This window comes from Martes martes, assembly GCF_963455335.1.
Source record: "Martes martes genome assembly, chromosome: 17".
Classification (NCBI taxonomy): domain Eukaryota; kingdom Metazoa; phylum Chordata; class Mammalia; order Carnivora; family Mustelidae; genus Martes; species Martes martes.
In genome coordinates, this window is record NC_137905.1 from 27,304,405 (window position 1) to 27,324,001 (window position 19,597).

The 19,597-nt window shown below is 50.1% G+C and overlaps 1 protein-coding gene across 1 annotated transcript in view; it reads right to left on the reverse strand.

Moving 5' to 3' along the window:
- NLRC5 (NLR family CARD domain containing 5) overlaps positions 1-19,597 on the reverse strand; it is an 83,967-nt gene that overhangs the window by 45,246 nt on the left and 19,124 nt on the right. Inside the window, exons 2-8 of the mRNA XM_080828032.1 lie at positions 12,629-12,745; positions 9,662-9,968; positions 9,087-9,146; positions 5,056-5,124; positions 2,487-4,161; positions 1,340-1,423; positions 1,110-1,193 (exon numbers count right to left, since the gene is read on the reverse strand). Coding sequence (XP_080684158.1) covers positions 1,110-1,193; positions 1,340-1,423; positions 2,487-4,161; positions 5,056-5,124; positions 9,087-9,146; positions 9,662-9,956 — 2,267 coding nt within the window. The 5' untranslated portion in view covers positions 9,957-9,968; positions 12,629-12,745. The remainder of the gene's footprint in view (positions 1-1,109; positions 1,194-1,339; positions 1,424-2,486; positions 4,162-5,055; positions 5,125-9,086; positions 9,147-9,661; positions 9,969-12,628; positions 12,746-19,597) is intronic.

Here is a 19,597-nt window from a genome sequence, read left to right on the forward strand (position 1 = left end):
CTGGGATGTGCCTGAGGCCAGAGTTTATCAGGGCCTCCTGGCTCCTGGGTGGTAAGTGGAGTCGAGACTGGGATACAGGAGATGCTGCTTCCAGCCCCAGCTCTGGCCTTGACTCACCAGAACCTTAGGCCAAGCACTTTCTTTCTGACCTCACATTCCCCATCTGTCAAATGGAGTCTCCAATCCAGCTTTGCCTGAGTTCCCAGCCAAAGGGACTGAAGTGCGAGGGTCCTTTTGTGCATGATCGCTCTGGTTAGTGCAAAGGTTTAGGAATGTGAACTTGTTGACACTTTTTTCCTCCTGATTATTGACAGTGACCTTTGTCTTTTCTCTTGCCAGCTGGTGATCCCATAGAAAGACACCCAGCTGAGGGGATAGGAGCTGTGGTCCGGCTAACACTCCACTCAGTAAGCGGGATGACTTAGTGCCTGGTTGCATGTGTCTGGACAAAAGGGTGCCCTTCTAAATCTCCTAAAGGTGCCATACAAGCTCGTGGTGGTTCTGCCCATGAGCTCTTGAGAATGCCCCCCAGCCCCACCCCTCCTGGGCTACTCATCACAAACACAGGGCAGGACTATATCTGCACAAATGTGATCAGTTAGCATGTAAGTTGCAACTAAATGGGTATGTGGCTCTAAGTATGCACAAGTGTGCACACAGCTATGAATGTGCATGTGAGGGGAATGTATTTAAGTGAGCAGGTGACTGCATGTGTGAACACATATGTGCACAAGTGTGAAGGTATGTGTGTGTTTCATGCACTTGTGTGGACCCATTGTGCCTGACACCTGCCTACACATGGCCATCCCTTCTCTCAAGGTCACAGAAAGAGGGGAAGGAGGGCCTCAAAACTCAAGGTCCTTCGAGACAGCCCCAACTATTAGAAGAAGGAAGCAGTGCTCCAGGATTTTTGGGAGCCTAGTGTCTGGATCTAGCCCCACCCCATTTTTGGACCAAAGCCTCCCCTCTCTGGGTCTCACTGAAAAACAGGCCAAATCCTGATAGAAAATGCAGGACTCATTACAGGCTCTGGAGTGGGGGTGGGGAGCCCAGGGACCTGGGAAATAACTTGTCCCCCTAGCCAGCTGGTCTACCTGGAGATCACTCACCTGACCTCTTCCAGCTGTGGACAGAGGCGCAGAGCCTGCACCAGGTGGCTGATGCCTCGGGCAGTGATCTTACTTCCTGCTAACCTACAGGGTAAGGAAACGTGGTGGGCAAGAATGGGGGTGGGAAAAGGGGTATGCCAGGAATCTGCCCTGTGCAGGGTCGAAGGGAGAGGGAAGAGTTCCAGGCATTTCCAGCTGAGGATCCCTCTTGGACCCAAGCCCTGGCTCACCCCAGCTTCTTCAGGCTCCCCATTGTCGGCAGGCTCCTGGAGAGGGCTTCGGCAAAAGCATCCCCACACTTTCTGCTCTTAAAGCTGCCACAGGAAGAGGCAAGATGGCAGAGCCTCAGTGCTGGGCAGGGCTTAGAAGCCATCACCCCCACCCCTTCCTCTGCCAGATGGAACTGAATGGTGACGTTAATAGTAGTAGCAGGAGCTGTTGTTTGTAGAAATAACAAACACGTAGTATGGCAAAGACTGCTAACTGCCCACGGAAACCCATTCTCCATGGATGCAGCTCTAACTGGGAACAGTTTCCCCACTCACATTTCCAGCCTCCCGTGCAGCTCAGAGTGGCTATGCAGATATGTTTTCACCACTGGAAGGTGAGCCGAAGGGACGTGTCCCATCTCCATGTGTGTGGGCTTTAATACACTGGGTGCATCTAATGCACGCTCCCTTCCCTTCCCCGAAGCCAAAGCAGAGATGTCCATGACCCAGGTTTGACCATGCAGATCCAGATGCCCAAGGGGGTGATGAAGCATGAGGGGGAGGGGCCTGGGTCCCTGCATGACCACATGGAGCTCAGCCAGCTCAGAGACCTGGACCGCTTACCTCTGAGCGTTCCACAACATGCAAACAAAATTCAACATTACTTCACTCACTGTACTGGGGGGTGGGGGGTGGGTTCTCTGAGCTTCACCTTTTCTCTCACTCCTGCTACACATACTGAGCCTTTACTGTGCACTAGGTGCTTGCTAAGGAGGGTTTTCCCGGCATTCTCTTACCAGGCTCTCACAATAACCTCATGGAGTTGGTATTATTACTGATTCATTTTAGGGACAAAGAAACTCAGGCTTCGAGGTTAAGTAACCTGCCCAAAGTCAGACCACCTCTGGAGTCAGAGGCTCCAGTCCACGGCTGAGAGGGAGAGGGAGAGTCGGCAGAGTCCCAGCAGCCACAAGGACACCTGGACCCTAAGGTCTCGGGAGGAAGGGAGCTTCTGCACCGGCTCTCAGGTCGAGGGACAGTTTGGACTCTGTCCTCATGGTTGAGATCTGCGCCCAGTCTCCCTTGGCGAGGGTCTGACCGACTCCACCCTCCCGAAGCCCAGGTCCCTCCCAGGGCCTCCCCCATCCTCCCCTGACCCTACTCTCACCTGAGATTCTCGACCTGCTCACAGCCCACGAGGGCCTCAGGGCAGTGGGGCTCCAGAGGGCAGCCCTCAAAATCCAGGTGGATGGGGGCATTCCTGTGCCCCAAGATGCTGGTCAGGGCAGCCAGGTCGGCGTAGGTCAGTGGGAAATTGTGGAAGGACAGGTGACAGGGGAGACTCTGGGCCATGAGACTGGCCAGCTCAGGCTCCTGGGTCTCACCCACGCAGTGACAGAGCGCCACAATCTTTGGCCCCGTGAGCCTGCGGGCGGCCAACTTCCTCAAGGCTTGCATCACCACGGCCTGCCTGGCACTCACCCACGTCTCGTCCCGCTGGGCCACGAGGCTGAGGAAGGGTCGGCAGGCACGGGATGCTAGCCCTGCCAGGAAGGTGGGGAGGTGGTCTAAGAGGCCCAGCCTAGCTTTGGTCCGCAGCACCCAGCGAGAACTGAGGGTGATGTGGCCGGCAAGTGCATTTCCGTCCACCTTGGGGCTGGCCATCAGGTACAAGGCAGCAAAAAACTCCTGTAGGCTGAGGTGGGTGAAGGCGTAGCCTGTGTCCCGGTGCCCCGGGCCCGTGCAGATGCAGAAGGAGGTCAGCAAACTGAGGGCAGCCGCAAAGGCCATTGTGGGCGGGCGGATGTCTCCTACAGAGAAGATCACCTTCCCGGTCTGCAGGCCGCTCAGGGCCACCTCACTGAGCTCCAACAGGGCCTCAGGAGGCAGGTACCCACGGGGGCCAAGGGTGGACAGCATCTGCACGTAGTTCTGAGTCACGGTGGGCAGGAGGGCCGCAGACTGGCCTGGCGGGCTGCCTGGGAGCAGACGGAGGAGGCAGAGGCAGGTGACCTGGCAGAGTGCGGGCACAGCACACAAGCTCTGGAGGTGTCTGCTGCCCCGCAGCTCCGCCAGGGCTGCCTCCTGCCCTGGCTGGTCCGGGAAGAAGCGGCCCACGTACTCCTCCACCCGAGGCCTGTCAAAGCCCCACATGTGGACTGTGGCTGCCTCTGCGGGCAGGCAGTCGGGCAGCTTCCCTGGGCGGGAGGTGGCCAATACCCAGCAGCCGGGCAGCAGGGTCCCCCGGCAAAGGCCGGAGAAGAGGGCAAGGGCCGGACTTGGGTCCTCAGGACCTGCCTGCCCTCTGCTGGGGTGGGGATGCAGGGCCTGGTCCAGCCCATCGAAGATGAGCAGGACTCCATTAGCATTCTCCTCCAGGTACTGGAAGACCAAGTCAGAGCCCACCTCGGGGCTCAGGTACAGGTCGAAAAGGAGCTGGGGCAGCGTCAGGAGACGTGTGATCAGGTTGAGCTGGCGGAACTCAAAAAGAAACAGGGCCTGGAAGCGGTCCAGCTGGCCATCAGCCCACCTCTGGCAGAGCCGGTGGGCCAGGGTGGTCTTGCCCATGCCCGCCTTCCCCAGGAGCACTGTCACCCTCGGGCCCTTGTCGGTCCTGGTGCTGAAGAGGTCCCGGATGCTCACGTCCGCGCCATCTTCTGCCTTGGGGTCCCCCGGCGCCATCCCCTCCTGGGTGCGGAAGGGTGCCGGGGTCCGGCTCCACTGCAGGATTGGGGGGATGTAGGCCTGGTGGAAGGCTAGGTGTTGCCCTGGCCCGGGGATCTTACTTCCATAGCGCTGCTGGGTGGAAGTCTTCAGCAGCTGCAGGTACGTCTGGGCCAGCTCTGCAGGAGGCAGGGCAAGGCATGAGGGCGGGGGGGCCTCCCACCCCCAGCTCCCCTCACCCCAGCACTGCCTGTTGGGAGCCCGTAGCCTCAGCTCTGTGTGCAAGGGCGTGGGGATTGGCAAGAGCACACAATTCCTAGAAGGAACTGGTTCCCCAGTTCCTGGTTCCTAGTTCCACAGAAGCCTTGATTCTGGGGGCCATTCAGATGGAGAAGTCTGGCTGGGGGAGCGCAGATCATGGCTCTGTTTGTTTTGCAACAATATAGATGGTGTAAAGTTGTTGGTGAGGTGGGGGAGGGGAAGAGGGGGGGCTCCCATTGCAACATCTTCTGTATCTGAGTAGCCTCTTCCCCACCCAATATTTCAGTTTTGCGATTCCCCGGTGGGGAGGGCTAGCCACCTGTAGGCCTAGGCACTCGCCAGTCAGAACTGGAAGCTGGGCCCTTACTATGCCGGGCATTGACTTTTTAATTGTTGGATCCCTGGGAAAGCTCGGGTGGCCCAGGGGAAGAACTGGGGCCACTGTCAGGGGATGCTGGGGACGGCTGGTTGAGAACAAGGATTCTTCTGGACAATGGGTGGAGAGTGAGAGAAGTTCTGTCTACTCTACTCCCTCTGGCCTGGCCGGACCTCAGCAGCCCTCATGCCTTGTGATGGGGGAGGTCTCCCTGGTATTCTGCCCATCTCTAAACTGGCCAATAAGGCCCCAAGTCTGAGGTCATACTGGTCACCTCTCCCCTGTCCACCCTGGACGTCCAGTCTATCTCTGTTGGAAGGAAGACCAGAGTTGCTGGGCTCCTGGGAGCTTATCAGCAGGGCACAGAGTCCAGGATCTGTGTCCTGGCCCCCGGGCAGGTCCTGATATCTGGGTCCTTCCCCACCTTGGTACCCACCTAGCTGCTGCTTCTTGCACTGCTTCGGGCGGGGTGAGGACCCACAGCTCTGATAAGGCCGCTTGAGGCCTGGAAAGAATGAGAGAAGAGTAAGGGGTGAAGTCTGGGGGCCTAGGCTGAGGGGCCACCAAGCACCTTTGGGGAGCTCCAGGTCACAAACGGACAGACAAGTGCCACTGCAAAGGCAGTGGCAAAGGCAGGCCTGGGCAAAGGCAAAGGCAGGCCGCGGGCAGAGGTTGAATCATCAACACTAGCTTCTGTTTGCAGAAGGGGGTCCCAGGCCTGGGTGACAGACTCGGAGGCTCTGGGATGGCGGATCTCCCAGTCCAGGATGCAGGGAGCTGGGCCCACAGCCAGCAGCCTCAGAAACACTCAGCCTTGGCTATTGAATGGCTTGGGAAAGACGCAGGTCTGTCGAGGCCACTGCTGGTTAGAAAAGTGGGGTTTTCAATGGGCGAGGCCAGGTCTGCGCCCTCCCCCTGGGGTCAGTGTGTTTCATCACCCTTACTTCACATCTCTCATGTTTCCTCACTTCCTTTACTGGTTTCTCAGATTCTTATCTGTTTCATGGATTCATACGAGATACTTTAATGCCTCTCCGAAGAGGCTGGGAAAGGAGAAGAGGAAGAAGGAAGGGGAGAGAGAACAGAGGGGAAGGAGAGAGGAAAGAGGATTGAGGGAAAAACGTGAAGTAAAGTAGGTACTCCCCCAGCCGGGCATCGCTGACCAGTCAGAGCAGCCCCTGGGCAGGACCCTCGCCCTGACAGGTGTTGGCTATTAAAGTACTGGGCTGCAGGGAGATTTGGGGACCCCTGAGAGGAACTGGAACCAGTTTGAGGGTATTTTAACATTCCCCAAGTCCTCTATTATTAAAGGACCCACTGGCTAAGCATCATTCAGGTCTGGTCACAACTATGTGATAATTACCCCAGCTCAACGGTACGGGCCAGAAGGGACCAGGACTAAACGGTTTAGATCTGCTGGGGAGCTGGGATTATGGGGTGGACGTTTTCTATTAAAGCCTGTTGATGTTACTGCCATGCACAGCTATGGTAAAAAGCCCATACTCCATAGAAATAAAGGTTCTGAGTGCACAGCCGTCGTGAGACACAATGGTGAAAGATGGAAAGCTTGCCCTTTAAGATCGGGAACAAGGCAAGGGTAGCCGCTTTCACCACCTCTATTCAACATAGTACTGGAAGTCCTAGCCAGAGCAATTAGGCAAGAAAAAGTAATAAAAGGCATCTAAATTGGAAAGGGAGAAGTAAAACCTGTTTGCAGAGGATAGGGTCATATATGTAGAGAACCTTAAAAACTCCACAAAAGGATCTTTCGGAACTAATAAATGAATTCAGCAAAGTAGCAGGATACAAAGTCAACATATAAAAATGAGCTGCATTTCTGCACAGATGAACAACCTAAAAGGGAAATTACAAAAATAATTCCCTTTACGAAAGGGAAAAATAATTCCCTTTACGAAAGCATCAAAAGAATAAAATGTTTAAACATTAACCAAGAAGGTGGAAAACGTGCATGATGAAAACTACAAAACACTGGGACGCCTGTGTGGCTCAGTGGGTTAAGTCTCTGCCTTCGGCTCAGGTCATGATCTCAGGGTCCTGGGATCGAGCCCCGCATTGGGCTCTCTGCTTAGCAGGAGCCTGCTTCCCTCTCTCTCTCTTTGCCTGCCTCTCTGCCTACTTGTGATCTTTCTCTCTCTGTCAAATAAATAAATGCAATCTTAAAAAAAAACTACAAAAACATAATCTCACCCCAAACAATCTACAGATTCAACACATTTTCTGTCAAATCCCAACGATCTTTTCTGCAGATATAGGAAGATGGATCCTAAAAATTCGTCTGGAATTCCAAGGGACCCCAAAGAGCCACAAACTCTTGAAAAAAGAAGAACAAAGTTAGAAGACTCATGCTTCCTGATTTCAAACTTACTACAGAATTACAGTAAGCAAAATAGGGTGTCACTGGAATAAAGACAGATATACAGACCAATGGAATAGAATAGAGAGCCCAGAAAGAAATCTTCACATATATGGTCAAATAATTTTTGACAAGGGTGCCAAATCCTTTTAATGCAGAATGGACAATCTTTTCAAAAATGGTGCTGAGAAAAGTGGGTGTCCACACACAAAAGAATGAAGATGGACCCTTTCTTAACATCACATACAAAAATTAACTCAAAAGGGATCAAGAACCTAGATATAAGACCCCTAGCAATAGAACTCTTAGAAGAAAACATAGGGCAAAATCTTCACAACATTGGATTTGGCCCAGGGAACACAAGGAAAAAAAAAAAAAAACCAACAAAACGGGCTTGATGAAAGTGAAAAACATTTTGTGCATCAGAAGACACCATCCACGGAATAAAAAGAGAACCGATAGAATGAGAGAGGTCTGCAAAACATAGATCTGAAAAGGGATTAGTATCCAGAATATATAGAGAACCCCTAACCTCAACAACAGCAAAACAAACAAAGTGGTTAAAAAAAATGGACAGAGAACTTGAAGAGACACAGCTCCCAAGAACGCATAAGAATGGGCAATAAGCACATGAAAGACACTCAGCACCACCAATCATTAGGGAAATGCAAATCAAAATTACAATGAGATCAATACCACCTCACACCCATCACGATAGCTACTATATTTTAAAAAACCAGAAAACAAGGGCTGGCGAGGATGTAGAGTAATCATAACCCATGTGCGCTGCTGGTGGGAAGGCAAAATGGTGCTAAGGATGAGAAAACTGTACAGAAGTGCCTCAAAAATTTAAAAATAGAATTGCCATATGACCCTGGATTCTGGAGATATACTCAAAAAGAACCGAAAGCAGGATTTTGAAGACATATTTGTTCACCCATGTTCACAGCAGCATTATTCACAAGAGCTAAACTGTGGAAGCAACCCAAGAGTTTAGCAGTGGATGGATGGATAAGGCAAGGGTGGTGTACACAGACGATGGAACGTTCATCAGCCTCACAAAGTAAGGAAATCCTGACACCAGCTACAACACGGACAAGGGACAAGATGTTGAGTGAAATGAGCTGGTCACAAGATGATTCCACTGATAAAAGCTACTGAGAGTGGTCAAATCATAAAGACAGAAAGTAAAACGGTGGTTCCCCAGGGCTGGGGGAGAGGAGACTGGGGAGCTATGGTTCAATGGGGACAGAGTTTCAGTTTTCCAAGATGAAAAGGGTTCTGGAGATGGATGGTGGTGATGGTCACATAAGAGTGAGTTTAATACCACCGAACTGCGCACTTAAGAATGGTTAAGATAGGGGCACCTGGGTGGCTCAGTCAGTTAAGCGTCTGCCTTCAGCTCAGGTCATGATCTTAGCGTCCTGGGATTGAGCCCCAGGGGAATTTGCTTCTTCCTCTCCTTCTGCCCTTCCCCACTGCTTGAGCTCGCTCTCTGTTTCAAATACATAAAGTCTTTAAAAATGGATATGTATATTTTGACACTATTAAAAAAAAAGCAATCGGCCCATGAATCCTGAGGTGGTCACCATTTGATCACTGACCTCTCTGTGTTCTACCCAAAAATCAGTCCAAGGTTGCCAGGGTGTGGACAGTGGTCCGTGGGTCAGTATCAGGGCCCAGGGCATCTCAGTGATGCGGGGCCTGAGTCTGTGGGTTTGGAGGACAAGGCCTGAGGCTAGGGGACAAGGTGAGAACACGCCCCCCCCCCCCCAAGTGAGAGTGGCTGGGATCTCGGCACTGCCCAAGGGCTGACACCTTCCTTCTCGCTCAGGACACTCCAGCTTAGACCTCTGGGAACAGGTATCAGGACAGGCCAAAGCCTTCAGGGCTGCAGAGGGAGAGATGGGGTGGGGGGCGCAGGTGCCTAGGATCCATGTTGGCAGGGAGGGGATATGTGCAGATGCGCTGCAGAATGAGGAGGCTGGTTTAAGGGAAATGTCTGGCCCAGCCACCGTCTGCCTCCTCAGGGCGCGAGGTAGGGCCTCAGCGTCCTCACTGCCCCCCTCCTACTCTGCACCCCTGGGCCTCACCGTGCTGGAGCTGAGAGGCAGGCTGCCTTTCTTCACCGGCCTCCAGCTGGCTGGGAAACGCTGAAAGAGAGGGGGAATGGAAGACGCTGTGGGGATGTGGGGGGATGCTCTGGGACCAGCTCCGGGACCGGCTGTGGCCCAGTGTCTGGCTCAGGGCTCATCTGTCAGGGCAGGTCCCCAGCAGGAGAGAAGTGAGGTCGACACTCAGTCCAACCAGGGAAGGCAGCTGTGGGTAGAAATGTGCACGTACGTGCAGGTCTGTACACGGACAGGTATATGTGTGCATGTCTACATGTGCACATGAGTCCCGCATTAGGCTCTCTGCTCGGCAGGGAGCCTGCTTCCCCCTCTCTCTCTGCCTGCCTCTCTTCTTACCTGTGATCTCTCTCTGTCAAATAAATAAATAAAATCTTTAAAAAAAAAAAAGAAAAAGAAAAATAAACACAAAATTTTGCTCCTGTCTTGACCACGTCACCCCCGTGTGACTCAGGCGGATCCTGGCCCTCCCTAGGCCTCCCTGGCTCCCCGTGACAGGGGCCAGCCAGCTGCTCGGCACCCCTCCCGCCTGTCCTTACCGACTCCGTGGCCCCAGGTACTGAGCAGCGGCACCTCGAGGTCCAGGGGCACGTCCAGCTCCATGCACACGCAGTGGATGAACGCCTGCCACGTGGCCTGGCCTTGAGTGTGCAGTCTTCTCAGCTGCAGGATGACCCCCTGTGTGGCATCCTGGGCCTTGTCCCCGGAGCACACGTCCATCTTGGGGAGGAAGAACTTCACCTTGGCATTCAGCCATCCTGAGTCTTTGCTGAGCAGCCTCACAAGCCAGTTCCACAGGTGCTCGGTGCCCAGCTGGAGGCTATCGGGGTCCATGAGGAGCTGGCCCTGCAGGGACGGGGGAGGCAGGTGAGCTGGGGGACAGGCGAACAGGGGGACAAGTCAGCTGGTAGGAAGCGAAAGGCGTAGTCAAGAACCACGTCCCGCATCTGGGCGGCCGTTGGGCAGGCAGACAAGTGGCTTCTTGGTGGAGTCTCCTTGCCTGTGCCCAGGGATCGGTCCTAGAGAACAGCCCACTTCTTTCGTACTCCTTACCCCCTGCTTATCTGTGCCCGTGTCCTGGCTCTGGAAGGGTCCAGTTTATCCCCTGTGGATGGTTCCCTGAGGAGGCTTTATTTTTCCCCATTTCCATGGACCTATTTGTGCTGCTCTCTGAGCTCAGCTCATGGCAGAGACAACTCGTTGTCCCCCCCACGCCCAATCTGTTCTCCCCTGCTTCCTTAGTATTAGACCTCCTGAATATTTCCTGCTCATCTGGAATAAGCTCTATTTCCCAGCCTCCCTTGCCATTAGAATAGGCCATCTTATTAAGTTTTGGCCACTGGGGTAGAGGTAGAAGTGTTGTATATCCTTCTTCGCTTCCTCCTGTTAGTTGGGATGTCAAAGTGATGGCAGCACCTTGGGCAGCCATGGAGGACCATGAGGTGGAAGCCAGTTCCGCCGGCAGTGGAGGGTAAGGCGGAGGGTAAGGCTGAACTTCTCTGACATGACAAGGAGATACATTTCTGTTTAAAGCACTATTGTTTAGGGCTTTTTGCTACTTACAGTGAAACTGAGTGCTAGCTAATACAAACCATCTCCTCCTCTCTCAGCAGAATTTCCCCTTCTAAACTGGCACTCAAACAAGCTGTTGGTAGGAGTAGCAATATAAGGCAAGGGGCACTTACATAGCAAAGCTTAAAAAAATTTTTTTTAAATGATGTGGCAATTCTGTTTCTAGCACTCTAGCCTTAGGAAGTAATTATGAGTGTACATAAAAATTTTAATTACAAAGCTGTTTCACTGCAAGGTTATTTATAATAGATAAAAACTGGAAACAACTTAAATGTCCAAAAACTGGGGATTTAACTAACTGGTGGTCCCTCCAAATCTACTTTCTGGTACTATTTCCTTAAGAACAGTAGCACACCCTTAGAAAGCACAGACTATGGGCGAGGCACGGTTCTAAGTGCTTTACGTGTCTCATATAATCCTCATGACTGTAGAGACCACACTCCCAAATCTGAAAAGAGTGGGAGGCTCACCCAGGAGGAGCAGCCTTACCAATTCTCAGGGGCTGGGGTGCAGGACTGTATGTCCCGGGGTTCAGACTCCATCTGCTCCCCTTGACTCCCAGCAAGGGCATGTGTCCCCAGCCCCCTCTGGCCATCCCTTGGCACCTGGACTGGTAGCAATAGCTCCTCGCTCAGCCACAGAGCTTTAGAATTCATGAAACACGCTCACATCCACGCGGTCCGCAGGGATCACCATCCCCACTGAACAGATGGGAAGACGAAGGCCAAGGATGTACCCAAGGTCATCATGCAGGTCCATGGCAGAGCCAGGCTCAGAACTGAGATTGGCTGCCTGTCGGGTCAGTAAACTTCGGAGGCCTTGGAGCCCTAGATGGCAGCAGACAAGGACTAAGTCCTTGGACTTGGTGTGATCTTGGTCAGAGGGTGTGGTTATGGCCGAGGACACAGCTTCTTTTCTGGGCTATGGTGTTCCAAGTCCACGATGCCCATAAAGAAATCAGCCAGGACAGCCAGGTGTCAGGTGGACGTGAAGAGTGTCTAGGTGGTATAATTCTGGGGGAATCCTTAACCCCCAAACGTGTCCACCCTGCCAGTATGACACAATGCCTTTGCTTCTGCCATTAAGCCTCGGTCCCCTTGGGGTAAGGCATCACGCCCTTTCAGGAAAACCACCCGCGAGAGAAAAAGCCCATTACATCATTATCGGTCATTGAGGCTTCTATGGAAAAGAGCCTTGGAGACAGAGGACTACAATAGAAAGATCCTCAGCCCCAGAGTAGGAAGACTAGTGTTCCTGACCCAGCTCTGTACCTGTAATTCTCTGTGGTAGGTATTCTCTTCCTCCTAGACCCGTGGTTGGACGGCACCCCCCTGCCCCCTTGAAGTCAGCCATGGCCACGAAACTTGCTTTGGTCAATGAAATATGCTAAAGAATGACTCATGTCATGTCTGCGCAGAAGTTTTCCAACATGTGATTCACGAAGTTCTTTCTTTTCCTTTACCCTGGGGACCAGCACTATTCCAGATCTTGGCTACTCCTTTTGCCCGGGCCCAGCAAGGGGATAATGTGGAAGAGAGGTCCTAGTTGGTTGACAAGAGTCAAGAAGCAGGAGCAGAAATAAGCTCTTATTGTCCTAAGCTACCAGGACATTGGTGGGTGTTATGGGACCATAAACTAGCCTATCCTAGCTGATTCACCTATGGTCTGGCCTTGAGCAAGTCTATTCTCGAGCTGGGTTCCAGTCACACCATCTATAAAATGGGTACATTGGATTCTGTCTCAAGGCCCTCCCTGATCTTCTGTGTCTGATGACCTTCACTCTCAAGCTGAATGGTGACTAAGGGGAGGTTTGTTGTATGAGGGGCAGCCCAGGGAGGAAAATCTAGGTAGGGAGCAGTCTTGGTAGGGATAGTAAGGGAGTGAGGGAGTGGATGGGAGGGAAAGAGAGGAGGTAAGGGGTAAAAGTCACCTACTTGGCCTCCTGGTTCATCATAGATGTTCTAGGGTGTCAGCAGAGACGGTCTCATGAGTTCCTGAGCCAAGTCCTATGCTCTGAGCTGCATTTGCACATTGCTTCTTTGGGTAGGGTCCTAAAGAGAGGAGACAGGGCACTTTCCTCAGTATTCCTTAATATTCCAAATCCCAAATCCTCTGGAGACACCTCGGAGGCATTCGACCCATAAGAGGCCCCTACCCTCAAGCACAGATCTAATCCTTCCCCAGCCACATCTCCTTTTGCCCCTGGACTATGCACAGCCCAACCCTTGCTGGTGTCACCTCCTGCCACATGTGGCCCCAAGGGGGCCTTCTTCCTCCTCCAACTCGGACATTTGCCTTCCAGTGACCTGTGCCATCAGAGTAGGCCCTTGGAATCCAGCAGACTTTCGACAGCTAATTCATCTGGATGAAAACGGAGTAATCCTCACCACCAATGCCAACTTCCTTTCCCAGTAAACTCCCCACAGGGCAAGATTTGCAATCTTGTTTCTTACTACATCTGAAGAATTTTTGAGGCAGTTGAGAATAAACATTCTTCTTTTTTTTTTTTTAAGATTTTATTTATTTGAGAGAGAGACAGAGAGCGTGAGAGAGAGTGAGCATGAGTGGGGGGGGGGGGAAGGGCAGAGGGAGAGAGAGAAGCAGGCTCCCCGCTAAGCAGGGAGCCCACGTGGGACTTGATCCCTGAGATCGTGACCTGAGCAGAAGGCAGATGCTCAACCAACTGAGCCCCCCAGGCGCCCCAAGAATAAACATTCTTCTTAACAAGAAAACCCAGGGACGCCTGGGTGGCTCAGTTGGTTGAGCGGCTGCCTTCGGCTCAGGTCATGATCCCAGCGTCCTGGGATCGAGTCCCACATCAGGCTCCTTGCTCCGCGGGGAGCCTGCTTCTCCCTCTGCCTCTGCCTACCACTCTGTCTGCCTGTGCTCGCTCGCTCTCTCTCTAACAAATAAATAAAAAAAAAAAAAAAAAAAAAAAAAAAAAAAAAAAAAAAATTTAAAAAAAAAAAAAAAAAAAAAAAAAAAAAAAAACAAGAAAACCCAGAGGCACTGATCACTGCCTCACCAAGAGCACAATGAAATGACACCCTGGCTCACAGGCCTGAGAGAGATGTTGTCTAACAATACAGAATGGACGAGAAGAACGGCGGCTGGAAAGTAGAGGCAAGGCAGGCAGGCAGAAGAGGAGGTGTGCACGGCCTGGGTATCTACAAAGGGAAGGAGGGAACCAAGAAGTTCTGGCGCTTTAGATAAATCCACATAAATACCGAGCCTTCTAAACACAAGAGAGGTTAACCACTGTCGTTTTTTGTTTTGTTTTAAAGATTTTATTTATTTATTTGACAGAGAGATCACAAGTAGGCAGAGAGGCAGGCAGAGAGAGAAGGAGAAGCAGGCTCCCTGCTGAGCAGAGAGCCCGACGCAGGGCTCGATCCCAGGACCCTGGGATCACGATCTGAGCCGAAGGCAGAGGCTTTAACCCACTGAGCCACCCAGGTGCCCCTTAACCACTGTTGTTAGAAAAAAGACAAGACGGGTTTGTGCCCCCTCCACGCCCCCCCCCATTTGTGTGTTGAAGCCTGCATCACCAGTGTGACTGTATTTGGAGGTGGGGTCTTTGGCCCCCAGGGCAGGAGGATGGAGCCCTCGGGAAGGCTCAGGGAGCTTACAAGATAGAGGCAGGGGAGAGCCTGCTTTCTCTCTGGCCCCCGCCTCACCACCATACACAGAGAGGGTGGCCATCTACCAAGGAAGAAAGCCCTTGCCGGACACCAGATCTGTGGGCTCCCTGAGCTTAGGGCTTCCCAGCCTCCAGAACTGCGAGGAGCAAATGCGTGTCATGTAAGCCACTCAGCCTGGAGTGATTCTGTTACGGCAGCCCCAAATGACCAAGATGAACCTCCCTGTGACCACAGAAAGTTGAAGAAGAAAACCCCCTCTGAGTTAACATGTGGATGTAAGCTGGAGCCGCTTACACTAGAGCAGGATACTCGGGAGGACGTGATCCAATTATAACAAGTCATTTAGACAGAAAAGGGCAGATATGACAAGTGTTTATATACCTCAAATATTTCATAACAAACAGTTTAAGTTTGAATGAGATAAGAACCAGAAAGGGAAGACAATTCTAGCCAGCACTATTTGTTGGGAGAGGCAGGCGGTAGTGGAGACGCTTTCAAACATCACAGGGCATCTTATTAAAGCACATATCAGTAAAACTGTTAAAAACAGAAAAAAATGGCCAAAGGAACAGAATCAAAGTAGCTTCACACGCACCTAAAACACACCCATTAATCAATGGTATTAAGACAAGACATATGGAAAAACACATCGTATTAACACCCACGGTAATACAAGTGTTTTAAATTTAAGGAATTACTTTTTAATTAAGGGATGGAGTGAAAATGTTCTGTCTGGGAAGCAGGAGGCATCTCACACTCCCACCGAAGGGCCATAATGAAGGAAAAGACAATACAAGCGTTGGTGAGGATGAAGAGAAATGGGAACTTCATATCCTGCTGGGGGGACAGAACACAGAGCAGCCCCCTCGGAAAACAGTGTGGCAGGTCCTTAAAATGCTAACCACAGAGTGACCGCAGAACCCAGCCATTCTACCCTCAGATTTCTCTCCAAGAGCAACGAAAATGGACATTCACGCAAAAATCTGTACACGAATGTTCATTATTCACAACAGCCCAACAGTGAAAGCAATGCAAATGTCCAGAAGCTCATGGATGGAGAAGTAAAATACAGTCTATCTCTACAGTGGGATATTATTCAGCAATAAAAAGGAGCAAAGTACAGATACTAGAGCAAGGATGAACCATAAAAATGTTAGGCCAAGCAAAAAAGCTCCCAAGGATATCACTGAGTAAATGTTTGCATATGTGTGTGTGTGTGTGTGTGTGTGTGTGTTTGCATACACAGAGACCAACTCTAGGGCTACACAACAGACCAGGGATAGGACTTCGCTCGGGGAGGGGGGGATGGGGTACCCAGACAAAGGAGAATCCTCTACGCTGTACTCTTTTGGACCAGTTTTACATGCAAACATTTTAATAGGCAAATTTTTATAAAAAAAAAAACAAACAAACATAGGGGCGCCTGGGTGGCTCAGTGGGTTAAGCCTCTGCCTTCAGCTCAGGTCACGATCTCAGGGTCCTGGGATCGAGCCCCACATCGGGCTCTCTGCTCAGCAGGGAGCCTGCTTCCTCCTCTCTCTCTCTGCCTGCCTCTCTGCCTACTTGTGATCTCTGTCCGTCAAATAAATAAATCTTAAAAACAAAAACAAAAACAACATAAAGACATTCACATTAAAAACCAGAAGGGGCTCCCGGGTGGCTCAGTCGGTTAAGCACACGACTCTTGATTTCAGCTCAGATCACGATCTCGGGGTTGTGGGATCGAGCCCCGTGTCAGGCTCTGTGCTCGGTGTAGAGTCTGCTTGGGATATTCTCTCTCTTCCTCTCCTTCTGCCCCTCCCCCCTCTTGCTTCCTCTCTCTAAAATAACTAAATAAAATCTTTTAAAAAATTGAGTAAATGTTGCCTCATTGTGTAAAGAAGATAAATCCGTGGTGATAAGTAAGCACAAGAAATGATCAGTGACGGCTCATAGAAACGGAAGTTCCTCCATTAGGTTACATAATAAAACTAAAATAGAAATAGAAGGCAATCAATAAGGATAAACACATACGTCAAGTATGACAGAGAGAGCCTAAAAATTGAAATCAAGAAGGAATTCATACCTATTAAGGACATATTTTATTCTACTTTTTAGTTGGACGTTGGTGTGTGTGTTATGGGGACAGAATGACATTTGCGCTGGAAAAGGAGCTGAAGAAGGTGAACAGACAGCATAAAGAATACAGGCTAGACGCCGGGCCAGGGCCTCTTGGCCTCCACGACTTCAGCTCTCACAACTCTAACTCTCGGATGCCCTGTGAGCATTTTATTTAACTTATTTATTTATTTATTTATTTTTAAAGATTTTATTTATTTGACGGAGAGAGATCACAAGTAGGCAGAGAGGCAGGCAGAGAGAGAGGAGGAATCAGGCTCCCCGCTGAGCAAAGTCCGATGTGGGGCTCAATCCCAGGACCCTGAGATCATGACCTGAGTGGAAGGCAGAGGCTTTAACCCACTGAGCCACCCAAGTGCCCCATCCCTGTATGCACTTTAAAGTGTCAAAGTCCCAAACGGCAATCCCGACCTTCCTCTTCCCGCACGAACTGCCTGCTTCCACCACCGCCCTTCCCACGTCCCTGAAGGCTGGCCTCCTGCTTCCTGGACCTCCGGCCAAGGAGGGCTAACTTTTTCCATATGTACTGCAGATTCTCACTTCCTCCGCGGCTGCTGCCTGAATGCGTTGCCACCATTTCTCACTGGGTTCTTTGGACCAGGAGACCTGGTACCTCTTCTGCCGGCCCCAACATCCTCCACGGAGGCTCAGAGTGTCCCCGTCAGGCTGTGACCCACGGCAGGTGCCTCCGTCATGCAGAGCACCCTCCCCCACCCCAAATGAGAGCCAGAGTCCTTTCCAACGCTACCTGATTGTTTGAACAGTTTTTTTAAAAAAAACAAACATGAAAACTTTATTTTTATTAAGAGTTTATTTATTTGAGAGAGACACAGACAGAGATATGTCTATGATATATAGATAGAGATATATATATAGAGATATATAGATAGAGATAGCGACAGAGAGCACAAGTGGGGAGGAGAGGGAGAAGCAGGCTTCCCACTGAGCAGGGAGCCCAACACGAGGCTCCATCCCAGCACCCTGGGATCATGACCTGAGCAGAAGGCAGATGCTTAATGGACTGAGCCACCCAGGCGCCCCCAAACATGACAACTTAAAAATTTCATTTGTTGCTTTTTTTTTTTAAGATTTTATTTATTTATTTGACACTGAGAGAGAGAGATCACAGGTAGGCAGAGAGGCAGGCAGAGAGAGGGGGGGGAGGCAGGCTCCCTGCCGACCAGAGAGCCCGATGCGGGGCTCGATCCCAGGACCCTGGGATCATGGTCTGAGCCAAAGGCAGAAGCTCAACCCACTTAGCCATCCAGATGCCCCCTCGACTTTTTTAATAAAGATTTTATTTGTTGCCTTTTTTTAAAAAATTAACTTTTGGCACCTTATGTTTGGTGCTTTACGTTCACAGTTGAGAAAACTGTTCATTTTGTCATGAATGCTCAAACGTGAGGGGCGCCTGGGTGGCTCAGTCCATTGAGTATCCTTCTCTTGGTTTTGGCTCAGGTCATGATCTCGGGCGGGGTCTGGGGATCTGCTGAGATTCTCTCTCTCGGCCCCTCCCCCAGCGAGCACGCGCACGCGCACGCGCTCTCTCTCTCCCTCTCTCCTCTCTCTCTCAAAAAAAAAAAATGTTCAAACAGTAGAGCACACAGTTACATATGATCTTTTCCTGGACTTAGAAATCTTGTCTCTTCACATTTAATTTAGTTTCTTTTGCTTTTTTTTTTTTTTTCTCCTCCTTATTAGATTGGCCAGAAGCGGCTGTCTCTCATGTTTAAAGAGACAAAACAAAACTTTCATTTCGATTTATCGGTTCTGTGGAAATTTCTCTTTTTTAGTTTTATAATTTTTTTTATCTCCTGACTTCTCTTCCTTGATTTACTGAGACTGTTATTCATTAAGTTTATGAGTGAGTTTCTCGCTTAAATAACTTCTAGTCTTTCCATTTTAAAAAATAATAAGAGAAACGACTTTTGGCCAATTTCCATGAATTTCTGTCAAGTTTATAACAAATTTACATTACAAGTAGATTATAATTATAATTTTTTAAAAGATTTTATTTATTTGACAGACAGAGACAGTGAGAGGTAACACAAGCAGGGGGAGTGAGAGAGGGAGAAGCAGGCTCCCTCCCGATGCAGGGATCACGACCTGAGCCCAAGACAGACGCTTAATGACTGAGCCACCCAGGCACCCCTGTAATTATAATTTTGAAGTGAGTCATTTAATGGAGGCTAAGTTATTCTTTAAACCTTTGCCATTAATCTTTTGTTTTACTAGGCTGTACAAAGAATGACTCCTATGCAATTTCTGCTTCAGGGAAGTATGCTGAGATTTTCCTTTCTCGCTTGGCATATGACAAGTTTTAAAATATTCCATGACATTTGTAAAGTTACTCTTTTTCAATAAATACAGATTTCGAGCCCCCAAGTTATGCCGAAATAAAGTCTAGATGGGGCCAATATTTAAATGTGAAAAGTTAAATGGTAAAAGTACTAGACTACAGCTCTTCAATTTTATAACAATTCATGAAGATGTACGTTGAATTTTCTGCACTTTTTTCTACATTACGATTTCACCACAAAGCTGTTAAAATTTTTTTTAAGTGCTAGAAAAAAACATGGGGAAAAGGTTTAAAAAATAATTTCAGAATAGACAGGGTCTAGCTGGGCATGACACAAAACTCAGAAATCGTAAAAGAAAAAAAGGGAACGAAATTGATCAGGTATAAATTAAAACTCCCGTATTGCCAAAGAACACAGCAAATAAAGCGAGAAGACCAATGGCAAACTGGGAAGAAGTCTACACGCTGCATCGCAAAGATATGAATGCTTTTAATATATCAAGAGTGAGTACAAATCAATAAGAAAAAGACCAACGACCTGATAGGACCGTTGGCAAAGAACCTGAACTGTTTACAGAAAAGGAAACACGAATGTTCTGAAGTGTATACAAAAAGATGTTCAACTTCACAGGAAGTGAAAGAAACACATGTGAAAAACTAAGAGAGACATACAGTTTCCCAGCTCTTAGATTGTCAGGGGAATTGCACAGCTGGCAAGGCTGAGAATTAGCAAGCGTCTGGATGCCTTGCTAATGGGAGTGTACACCGACACAACTTGATCTACAAAGATCGCAAATGCCACGGAACCACAACCAGCAATTCCGCGCTCACGCACCTATTTGTCA